This window comes from Humulus lupulus, chromosome 2 (genome assembly GCF_963169125.1).
Source record: "Humulus lupulus chromosome 2, drHumLupu1.1, whole genome shotgun sequence".
Classification (NCBI taxonomy): domain Eukaryota; kingdom Viridiplantae; phylum Streptophyta; class Magnoliopsida; order Rosales; family Cannabaceae; genus Humulus; species Humulus lupulus.
Window position 1 is genome coordinate 7,341,007 of NC_084794.1, and position 12,490 is coordinate 7,353,496.

General features: G+C 39.4%; 1 protein-coding gene across 1 annotated transcript; it reads right to left on the reverse strand.

Annotated features, from left to right (window-relative positions):
- Positions 1-4,532: 4,532 nt before the first annotated feature.
- LOC133813872 (UPF0481 protein At3g47200-like) lies at positions 4,533-5,600 on the reverse strand. Its single transcript, XM_062246907.1, has one exon. It carries the CDS (start codon positions 5,598-5,600, stop codon positions 4,533-4,535), a length of 1,068 nt encoding a protein of 355 aa, XP_062102891.1.
- Positions 5,601-12,490: the final 6,890 nt, after the last annotated feature.

A 12,490-nucleotide genomic window follows, 5' to 3' on the forward strand; every position in this document is an offset into this window, starting at 1 on the left:
ATCTATGAAGCTCCTGATCCAAGTACGTCATACGACATACGCCTGTCAACACGCATTCAATTAAGCCCTAAACGACAACAAACTCATACAGTACACACACCAAGGCAACTAACAGGAAACAAAGTTCTACTTGTATTAACAATGTGTTCTATTACAATCAATTACAAACTAACGGCCTGGAGAGCCTAAAGAATTTATTTACAGAAGTTAATGAAAAAAGTTAACAAAACAAAAGTGAGTCGTTTATTCTACGGCACCTCTTTCACCCTCTGACTTGCCCTCAGCTACAGAGGCAGAACCTGATACTTTTTTATCAGAAGCCACGTTGGCAACACTATCTTCAGCAGCTTCCCCGTTGGCATTATACATCGATCCCAGCGTATCGCCCCTCAGCTTCAACTTCTCCAGATGACACGACGGATAAGAAATCTGCAAATCCCCAAGCTCATTCAAATACTTGTCGACGTCATACTCTCCTATCTTTACGTCAACGTTCTTACAATACATCTCCAATTTTGCCCATTTCTCCTCTGGGGTCTGCTTCTTATTACGTAATGCCAAATCCAGATACTTGGCAGTATCCACCTCTGCCACTCTCGCAAGCTTGCGTTCGGTGATCTCTCGATCTCGAATACGCTGCCTAGTGGCTTCAACAGCTGCCTCTGCTGCCCTCTGCAAAAACAAAGAACATCACGGACTCAACACACGTGTTTTATGGGCCCATTAATTTTCTAATGCATCAATAACAAAAGATGAGTCACGTACCTCTTCTGCTTCCTTCAACTTCTTCCCAAACAGAAGTTCAGTTTCTAACTTCTGCTTCTTGGCCACTGCTGCGCTGGCCTCAAGACTGTTCGCCCTTTGCTCCAGCTCTTTTTTCTCTTTCTCTAAGGTCTCCTTATCAAACTGCAACGACACAATATCTTCTTCAAGGTCGCTCATCATACTGCTAAGCTTCTCCATGCGGGCTTCATGCTGAACGCAGAATTGGCTTTTTTCCATCCACTTATTGGTCATATCCACCAAGTCAGCTTTCAGTTTGTCTCGCTCTACTTCAAGCCCGACAGTGCTTACCAGCTTCTCCTCCGTGGCGGCCACCCTCTTTTTCGCCTCTGCCAACTCTGTTTCTAGCCTCTTGATGGCCTCCACCAGCACATCTCGATTCGCCTCAGCCATCTTTCTCCCTGACCGCTCCTCTTCTACTTTCGCCATCTGCTCTGCCAATTTGGCTCCATTCTCCATAGCCGCCGCATACTCTCGCCTTGCAGCCGAAGCACATACATAGCTCTGTGACAAATCGATTATGCCCATTACAAATAACATTACACACATATAACAAAATGCGAAAAGAGCCTAATTTTTTAATTAACTAACCATCCAGATATGGTCTGATACTTGCTGCAACAAATCGCCTTGTCCACTTAAAGGTCCAATTGCTTCTGTAGGTAGATGGGGTCTGCTTATGCGTATCATTTCTTCCATGACTTCGTTAGATGCAGAGGGGCCATACTCCGACATTACTCCTGTTCTGTCACTTGCTTCTCCCCCTGCAGATGCAGCCGCAGAAGCAACGGGGGCAACTGGCTTCTCACCTTCTGCTAACGTCGATACCGTAATGCTATCAGACGCCAACGCACCTGTCCCCGCGCTAGAAGAATGTGTCTTCAAAGGACGTACAAACAAGCTATCATCCTCACTCAAATCACTAGGGAAGTACACTGGCGTCTGCACGGCAGAAGACGTGAGCTGCTCCAAGAAAGCGCTAGGAGATTCAAAAGTGTTAGTACCCTTCGGGGACACAGCAGTGACATCTCCTGGATGAAACTCAGAAGTGGTAGGCAGCAATGAAGAAACGTCAACACAGAGACTGTCAACACTTGTTACTTTGACAGCCCCTGATTCCTGGCCCCCAGGGAAAGTTTCGGGCCCAACGACCTTACTTGCCTCAACTGGCAGAGAAATGATATCCGCAGATCCAAAACCCTCCCCGAAAGCATCCTCTAGAAGCTTGTTTTTACAAGAGGCAGAGGAAGGGCGCCTGCCCTCTGAGCCACGTTTATGGCCAACGGCAGACCCTACAGCTAAATCAGAAGCAGAGGTCAATGCCTCTGACAGCTTCGCGCAGACAGCAGGCGACTTCACCTCCATCGGTAAGCCATCTTGCACTCCGTCTCCAGTTGCCTCTTCTGGTAATTTGGAAGGAGAAGAGGAAGCGCCCTCTACATGAGCCACCCCTTCTGAGCCCGCTACCAAGAAAGATCCAGTTGCAGAAGTAACAGAAGGTAAATGCCCAGCAGGGGTAAATCCCCGTGGCTTTTTGCACAACGAGAGGGCCTGACCTGTTGGCAATTTACCAGGGGAAAGTTTGGGGATTGCTAGAGCAGATCCTTGAGGAGTGGGGACAGAGCCTTTCGGGATCCGAAGCTTCGACGAAATGCACTTCCCGTCGTCTGAATCTTCGGAAGAGGACTCCTCACGCTCTTTTCTTTTTCCCAAGGCGTCTGTAGGCAAAGGCACTTGCTGAAGAGGCTTGATTTGCAGAGCGTCAGAAGGCGTGGACGACCACCCTTGGATGCGAGAAGACCTGCGCGATAGTCCGGACTTGTCAGGGGAAGACTCTATAGCCAGGCCAGAACCCTCCTTCTTTTTACCCTCTGGGACCCCTTGACGCTTGGCACACGCGTTGAAGGTTTCAGTGCACGCCCTTTCGAACTCAGCTTTCGTCAGTGACAGAGTTGAAGGAGTAGGAGGAGATTTCTTCAGGAAAGCTCCCAACTGCTTCGCGCATGCCGCAGTAATCTTACCTAGGGCCATGTCACCCTTCTGCGATCTAACCCTCACAGCTCCAGGGTCGACTCGATCCACGAAGCAGAGCCGAGTCATAATCTGCATACAGTAGGAGTTCAGTACACCCCTGATACTAATGGCATTCTCCTTAGATTCGTGAAGAAGCCCCTTCTCTGTCAGCTTGCTCTGTCGCTCAGAACTCATGCTGACCTGAGGCCAAGAAAAATCTGGTACGAAAAACCAAAGCAGCAGTACAAAGAGTTAAAATACTCGACAATCATCCAGATACGATTAATGCACATTAAAATTAATGAAAATCATGACTCACCTTTTATAAACACCCTGGCCAGAGGAAAAATTTCCTGGGGCACGTACTCAGGGTACCATGCCCCTCCAACAGCAAAGAAGTATTTATCCCAATTTCGATGGGAGCTATCGAAATCGGTGAACATTGTCCGATCCTTTTTGGGAGAGAGGTAGAAAGTTTTCCAAGGCTTTCCCTCTATCACCTTGTTCGTAGACTTGGTGAAGCACGCGTAAATGTCGTCCGATTGAATATTGACATTCCTAAGGCTCCCTATCATCTGGGCCCCGACTATAGATTGAATGGCATTTGGAAGAAATTGCGAAATGTGAGCCCCGGAGTTTGAAATTATCTAAACAAGCAGCGCCGGGAGAGGGAAGCGGAGCCATTCGATATGTCTCAAGCTCATGACTATCTCAGTAGGCTTCACTACGTCCTTAAATCGCCATTCTCGAAGCTCGGCCTCCGAGAGCATCCTCACCGTCACATTGTCTGGAATGTCGAACGATTTGCGCATGCGTTCGAACGCATTTTTGTATCCATCACGATCCGTAGGGTCGGGAGATGAACGAGAAGACATTGTCACACCGAATGGGATGATTGACGAAGGTTTGAGATGGAGAAAATCTCTAGGGTTTTCTTTGAAGCTTCTCTCTGGAAGATGGAACAAAGTTTGGAAATTTGAATGAGAATTATTTTGAAACAAAAACTATTTAAATGAGAGGTGAAATTTTGAACCAAACGTGTTACTCGGTACCTGTGTATGCATTAAGTATAACCTGTCAGGTAATCAAATGATCATGTACCTACGGATTGCCTCGGTTTACGGAGAACGACGGCTTTAGGCGAACCTTTTGGTGTTGAAGAGTCGGCCCAAGATTCTAACAGATTAACATACCACATCTGTCCAAAGCTTGGGCCAGGGGGCATCTGTTGGGCCCAAAATGTTCGGCCCGAAAACACTTGCCTCATTTGTCAAATATTCAAAACGGAGCGTTTAGACAAAGAGATGTTCCAAAGGCAGAAGCAGTAGGTCAGAGGCAATCCGCGCCTCTGACCTCTGAGCGAGACATCTTAAAAGTTGGTATTTTGGAGGGAAATTTAGTTATTCTCCTTCCTCATTTTCAGGGTCCACTTGAACCAACTAACTGTTTTGTATATTTCATCCTATAAATATGAGATTTTGAGAAGGAAAAAGGGATCGAACTTTGAACTGACTTAAGCATCGGAGTGTCTTTCTTGCAGGAAATCCCGACGAGTCAAAGGCAGATTTCATCACCGGAAAAGAAGCAGGTCGCCAAACATTGTCGGGTCTTTACCTCCATAAATAGAAAGACAAATTGTTGCTCCAACAATTTGTAAGCTGAAGATAATAGTTTTCCTTGACGTAAGTGTCAAGGTAGAGTCTGTTGAAGAATCTGGTGCCATCTTCAACATTCAACTAGCTAATAATGGCTCCACTCTTGATAAGTATTTGAAGATCTGTGTTAGTATTGATGAGGTTGTCTAAGAGAACAGCATAAGAAGTGACTATGGGCTCATAATTAGGGCAACACTGCTCCAAGCTGATGAGGTTTCGGAACACAGTTTTTGTGGTCTCTTGAACCAGGAGAGTTGGAATTGACAAGATTCCTTTATTCTTACAGAATTTAATGTCCAAAACGGATTCTGATGCCAAGTCCTTCCGGAATTGGATTCCAGAGTCTTTGAGTTGCTCAGCTGAAAGCATAGGCTTCCATGCTAAACTTTTTTGTTTTCTTTTATTAGAATTCGAAACCAATAAATTTCTCAACAAATCAAGAATGTGTTTGCTTGCATGGTTAGGGTTAAGAGAAAGAAGAGGTTGAATGGACATGGGCGTGGTTGAGAAAATGGTACCAAAGAAATCAATGACGAGTTCAACAAGTGGCTTGGTGTCTAAGGATGTAGTTTTGGTCAAGTCAAACAAAATCTCAAGCACAAACCAAGGTATTTGGTTTTCTAGCAATATGAGATCATGATGTAGAAATTGGAGCATACAAGACATGGAGAATATTGGGTCGTTTTCTTCTCTGAGATTTGAATATGATTTCTTACGCAAAAGCTCTATGATGAAGCAACCATCAAGCACCAAAATCTCCAAGAATTTATACTCACTCATACCAATTGGCTCAGCATAATACTCAAGAGCCTGTTCCTGAACATCTCTAATGGCTTCGGTGAGATTTCTCAATGTTGTGTCTGGACTGATATGGTTACTGGGATCTATATACGAAAGACGAGAAATAAGGCCATGCAAATACTTGGATTTGATTTTTTCTGTGGGTTTTAGGGCGTGTTTGTCATGGTGGAAGGGACCAAAGGAAAATGCATTGGGTGAAAAAGCATTTTGATTGTGTCTTGAGAGAATGGTTGGGATTTTGAAGATGCTACACCGAGAAGGCATGGCCATTTCAACAGACACCTTTCTTTGCAAGTCACGTATCAAATCCTCGACATCTATAGCTTCATGATCTCCATAACCCGCCATGGAATTTGTAGCTATTATAAGAGGAAATTAAAAAAAAAAAGTACAAGCATATATGATCATTATACAAAACACATGGGTGGGCAATATGTTATGATATTATAATGATCTATAATATGCAATAGATTATATCAAGTTTTATTTATGAAGTTATAGCAGATATATGAAAATTAGAAAGAAAAAAAAATTGTTGTAGCAAATTCTCAATTATATGAAAAATCATACTTAAATAACCTACGTAAGTACCTCTTCTCTGATCAGGGGATTTCTTTGGAATAATGCTACTTCACTCCTACTATGAGTATTCTCTTGTCTATTTATTATATGAACTAGATCTGCACTACAATTTTTCAACTAGCTTTAACTGTAGAATAAAGTGAGGTACTTCTATGATTAATTAATTATTGTTGGAGTTAATTCGCCTTCACTTTAGTAGTAATTACCATTTGCTTTTTTTTTCAATTAATTAGCGGATTTGTTCTTTTTGTAGTTTTGCTTTGGGAACATTAATGTCTCTTTTGTAGAATCTATACTTCACTTCATTGGGCAGTAAAGCAGTAATGAGTACATTGACGAGTCCTTTTATTTATTATATTAATAAAAGTACACACCAATAGCGGAAAAAGGATCATTACAAAATTACTGAGTAAGTGAACTAATAATAATGTTTAATTTATCATTATTGTTATAATATTGTTATTAAGTTGTCCAACACCATATAAGTCGATATTTTATAATTAGTTAATGGTAACTCATGATACTATTAAATTAAAATGTGTGGATTTGATTGGTATGTCATTTATGGTTGAAATAGTATAGTGACATTGTTGAAAAATCAGTCCTAAATAAAACCAATTTGATTTTTAATGACATGGCAAATAAGACCAATGGGGCAAGAACACTTCAGCAATGACTTGACCAAGTTAGTTTATTAACTATATATATATTTTTTTATTATTTGTAAAAGGCTTACCGATTTGTGGTAGCCCATATATATATGTATATATAAAGTCTATATATATAAGATACAGAGATAGAAAAAGCATAGATAGAGAGAGAGGAGAGATTATCGTATGGTGAGGGTATATCACTTGGTTGAGGGAGAAAAATTCTGGGAACTTTGAAGAACTAAATCAAGAAGAGGAAGAAAGAAGAGGATCTGTCTTGAAGGTGCTTCTTCAGTTCAAGACTCATCCAAGGAAAGTTTGACACCATTTTTAATCTCTGTAATTGTCTACAATTTGTAATACATTGCCATTGATATAGTGAAAGAGAATTCCTAAGGGAGTTCAAAGAGGATTAGGCTCTCCACTATTGTGGAGGAAGTTCGAACCTCTATAAATTTGTGTGTGTTCTTTAATTTCTGTCTTTATTTCCAATCTGAATTATGATCATTTGATTTCTAGTTTGTTAATTGTATTTTATGCTAGCTGAGATTGTTGGTTAATCCCAACAAATTGGTATCAGAGCCAGGTTGAAATTGAGACATCAGCTAGCAACAATCAAGAAATCACCAAGACTTGACAGAGTAGATAAGGTGTTCGGTTAAAGTTCTGAATCACAGCTTCAAGTGCTTCAAGATTCAGATTGAAAGTGATCAAGAAAGATGTCAACAACAAAAATGGATATTGAGAAGTTTAATGGCAAGAATGACTTCTATCTATGGAGGGAAAAGATGAAAGCTCATCTTGGAAATATGGGGTTGGATGAAGCTCTAAAAGGAGAAGAAAAAATGTCTGCAACATTGGAGAAATCCAAGAAGGAAGAGATTCTGAAAAAGGCAAGAAACACCATAGTGTTGAGCCTTGAAGATGAGATCTTGAGGAAAGTGGTTCGAGAAGAGACAGCAGCAGCCATGTGGGAGAAGCTTGAACATACCTTCATGACAAAGACATTGCCTAGCAGGGTTTATTTGAAACAAAAATTCTATGGTTTTAGAATGGATGAAGGTAAATCAATTGATGATAATCTAAATGAATTTACTAAACTTCTCTCTGATCTTTGCAGTTTAAATGTGAAAATTGAGGAGGAGGATCAAGCAATTTATCTTCTCAACTCTTTGCCTCAACAATATGAACAATTCAGAGACACTATATTGTATGCTAAGGACACCCTGGTGTTGGATGAAATCATTGGTGCAATATATTCAAAAGAGTTATCTCTGAAGAACAGTGGAAAACTATCAAGATTAAATGGTGAAGTTAATTTCACAAGAGGAAGACAGCCACAAAGATCAAATAATCAGACCAGAAACAACAGCAATTCAAGGAACCATGGAAGATCTAACACAAGAGACTCCAACAAAGACTCTAACAAGGATGGAAAAGGATGTTAGACATGTGGAAAGTTGGGACATTACAAGAGAGATTGTTATTTTAACAAAAACAGAAATCAGAACCAAAAGTATAAGAAGAATTATCAGCCTCACTCTAACAAGTTTGAATCTCAAGATTCAGCAAACTATAGTGATGGATATGATTCTGGAGAGGTCTTACTAGCTGCTTCTCACATTCCAAATGAGAATTGGATATTGGATTCTGGATGCACATTTCACATGACATACAACAAGCAATTACTTAAAAATTTCAGGGCAACAAGTGGAGGAAGAGTAGTTCTTGGTGACAGCAATACATGTGATGTGGCAGGAATAGGAAATGCTCATTTCAAGATGTTTGATGGGACAATTCGAATTCTCAAAGATGTGAGGTATGTACCTAGTTTAACTAAAAACTTAATTTCTGTTGGTACTCTTGATGATGCAAGTTATACAAACAAGATTGAATCTGGTATAATGAAGATTAGCAAGGGATCCATGGTTGTTATTAAAGGAGAAAAGAAACATGGACTGTATTATTTGATTGGAAATACAGTGACAGGAGATGTATCTATAGCAGCCAGTAATGAAGATTCAAATGCCATATTGTGGCATAGGAGGCTAGGACACATCAGTGAAAAAGGGCTCAAGGTAATACATGATCAAGGTCTGCTTGGAAAGGACAAAATCAGCAAAGTAAATTTCTGTGAAAGCTGCATTTTGGGAAAACAACACAGGCTGAGTTTTAGTGTTGGCAAGCATTGTTCCAAGGGAATCTTGGACTACATTCATGCAGATCTATGGGGCCCAGAAAGAATACCAACACATGGAGGTAATTCTTATTTCCTTTCAATAGTTGATGATTTTTCAAGAAAAGTTTGGGTGTTTCTTTTGAAAACTAAAGATCAAGCTTTTGAAAAATTTAAACAATGGAAATTATTAATTGAAAATGTAACAGAAAGGAAAATAAAAACACTAAGAACTGACAATGGACTTGAGTTTTGTTGTGGAGTATTTGATGAGTTTTGCAGGAATAATGGTCTCCAAAGACATAGAATAGTAAGGATCACTCCCCAACAAAATGGGGTAGCAGAGAGGATGAATAGAACTCTGCTGAATAAGGTGAGGTGCATGATGTTCAACTCAGGTCTTGCAAAGCCATTTTTGGGTGAAGCTTTGATGACAGCAGCCTATTTGATAAATAGGAGCCCATCAACAACCATAAATCTCATGACACCTGAGCATAAATGGACAGGTAATCCTCCTGACTTGTCAAACTTGAGAGTGTTTGGTTGCATTGCATATGCACACCAAAATGAGGGTAAAGTAGAACCAAGGTCAATTAAAGTTATTTTTCTAGGATATCCTCAAGGTGTTAAAGGATACAGAATTTGGCTTAACAATGAAAAGGGGTTTAAAACCATTAATAGTAGGGATGTAATATTCAAAGAAGATGTATTTCCTTGTTTAAAACTTACTAACAATAACAATGCAGGAAATGAGACTAACCCTGCAGGTAACATTGAAAGTCACATTCAAACAGATGCAAATCAGATGGAAAGAATAGAAACTGATCAAGATATAGATCAGGTGGAAGCATCAAGAAATCAGGATCATGTTGATGACACAGATCAGGTGGAACCAGATCAGGAGACCATCACAAATGTCCAAGACTATCAACTAGTCAGAGATAGAGACAAGAGAACTCCAAAACCAACTCAGAGATATGGATTCTCAGCTTTTACAGATATGCTGGCATATGCATTCATTACTGCAACAGAACTTGTCAAAGTTGAACCAAAAACATACTCTGAAGTTGTTTCAAATAAAGAAGCAAAGTATTGGAATAGGGCAATGGATGATGAAATGGAGTCACTGGAAAAGAATAAGACCTGGATACTAGTTCCAAGACCAAAAGGGAAAAGAATAATCAACTGCAAGTGGATCTATAAGCACAAACCAGGTCTAACAACTGAGGATATGCCAAGATATAAGGCAAGACTTGTGGCAAAAGGTTTTAGCCAACAAGAAGGAATTGATTTCAATGAAATTTTTGCACCTGTTGTGAAATATATGACAATAAGAATTATGTTGTCTTTGGTTGCTCAATTTGACTTAGAATTGGAGCAAATGGATGTTACAACTGCTTTCTTGCATGGAGACCTAGAAGAAACTATATTTATGGAACAACCTGAAGGTTACAAGAAAGGAAAAGACCAAGATCTAGTTTGTCACTTGAAGAAATCCTTATATGGATTAAAGCAGGCCCCAAGACAGTGGAACAAAAGGTTCAATGCTTTTATTACTCAACACGGGTTTAAGAGAAGCATGTATGACACATGCTTATACTACAAAGGCACTAAAATGTCAGAAGCTGAATATCTTCTACTTTATGTTGATCATATGCTTTTGATCAGCAAGGAAAAGTCACATGTTGAGGGAATGAAGAAAATTCTAAAATCTGAATTCGACATGAAAGATCTAGGGGCTGCAAGTAAAATTCTGGGAATAAACATCCAAAGAAATAGGAGTAAGAATCAGCTATTCCTTGGTCAGAAAGATTATTTGAAAAAGGTGATTGATAAGTTTCAAATGAATGGCTCTAAACCAGCAACAATGCCTTTATCAAGTCAATTCCAGTTGTCAAACACACAGTGTCCCAAAACTGATAAAAGATAAGAAAGAAATGAAGGAAGTACCCTACTCGAATGCCATGGGATCTGTGATGTATGCTATGGTCTGTACTAGACCAGACCTAGCATATGCAGCAAGTGTGCTGAGCAAATACATGGGAAATCCTGGAAAGCTGCATTGGGCTGCAATGAAGTGGTTACTCAGATACATAAATGTCACAACAAAGCTTGGATTATGCTTTAAGAAGAACCAGGAGACAATTCAGGTGGAAGGATATGTAGATGCAGATTTTGCAGGAGATAAAGACTCAAGAAAATCTACTACAGCTTACTCATTTCTCATATCAGGTAATTGTGTAAGCTGGAAATCACAAATATAACCTGTGGTTGCTCTATCCTCTACTGAGTCTGAGTATATAGCTGCAACTGAAGCAATAAAAGAAGGGTTATGGATACAAGGCTTGCTGGAAGAACTGAATTTTTCCAAGGGAAAGGCTACTGTCTACACAGATAGTCAAAGTGAACTATATTTGTGCAGGAATCCTGTGTTTCATGATAGAACGAAACACATAGAAGTGAGGTATCATTTCATAAGAGAAAAGATAACACTGGGTCAAATTAACATTGAAAAAGTACCAAGTGAAGAAAATCCAGCTGACATGGGAACTAAGACTGTGCCACTTAGCAAATTTCAACACTGTTTGGAATTGCTAAGTATTGAGGAAGGTTAAAGCAGCTGGAGGTTGGAACAATGATCTTAGGAAGAATCTTTCACATGGTTTTATTTAGTACTGAGGTGGAATTTGTTGAAAAATCAGTCCTAAATAAAACCAATTTGATTTTTAATGACATGGCAAATAAGACCAATGGGGCAAGAACACTTCAGCAATGACTTGATCAAGTTAGTTTATTAACTATATATATATATATTTTTATTATTTGTAAAGGGCTTACCGATTTGTGGTAGCCCATATATATGTATATATAAAGTCTATATATATAAGATACAGAGATAGAAAAAACATAGATAGAGAGAGAGGAGAGATTATCGTATGGTGAGGGTATATCACTTGGTTGAGGGAGAAAAATTCTGGGAACTTTGAAGAACTAAATCAAGAAGAGGAAGAAAGAAGAGAATCTGTCTTGAAGGTGCTTCTTCAGTGCAAGACTCATCCAAAGGAAGTTTGACACCATTTTTAATCTCTGTAATTCTGTAATTGTCTACAATTTGTAATACATTGCCATTGATATAGTGAAAGAGAATTCCTAAGGGAGTTCAAAGAGGATTAGGCTCTCCACTATTGTGGAGGAAGTTCGAACCTCTATAAATTTGTGTGTGTTCTTTAATTTCTGTCTTTATTTCCAATCTGAATTATGATCATTTGATTTCTGGTTTGTTAATTGTATTTTATGCTAGCTGAAATACATTTTATGGCTGGTTAACCGCCTGCATGATAAAGAAGCTGAGTTCAAGAACTCCCAAAACTCGAGGAATGTCATTTATGGTTGAATTAGTATAACTCTATTGTGTTCAGCTGGGTATTTTGGTCTAATTGTTGATCAGTTTGTTCTGCTCGTTATTTTGGTCTAATTGTTGGCCATTTTGTTATGCTTGTTGTGCAATTTGTTCTGTCGGTTGATTATTGTTTTTTAGGAAATTCACTTTTCTCATACAAGTTTCATTTTGGAGTGTTCTTCTATGCACTATAAAACAACAATAGAGATTGTAGTTTGTTACCACTTGAGACAGTTTACACTTGATAAATTACACTACTTTAAATCCAAGCAAAACCCATATTGCACTTGACCATGTACAAAGAAATCTCTCGTTGATTTTAACATTGTGGACTTCTCCTCGTTGATCTGTGCTCATTGATTTTACATTTGTTTATTTCTGTGTTCGATAGCATAGTTTTGTTTTGTGTTGTTCATTTTGTTTTAAGTAA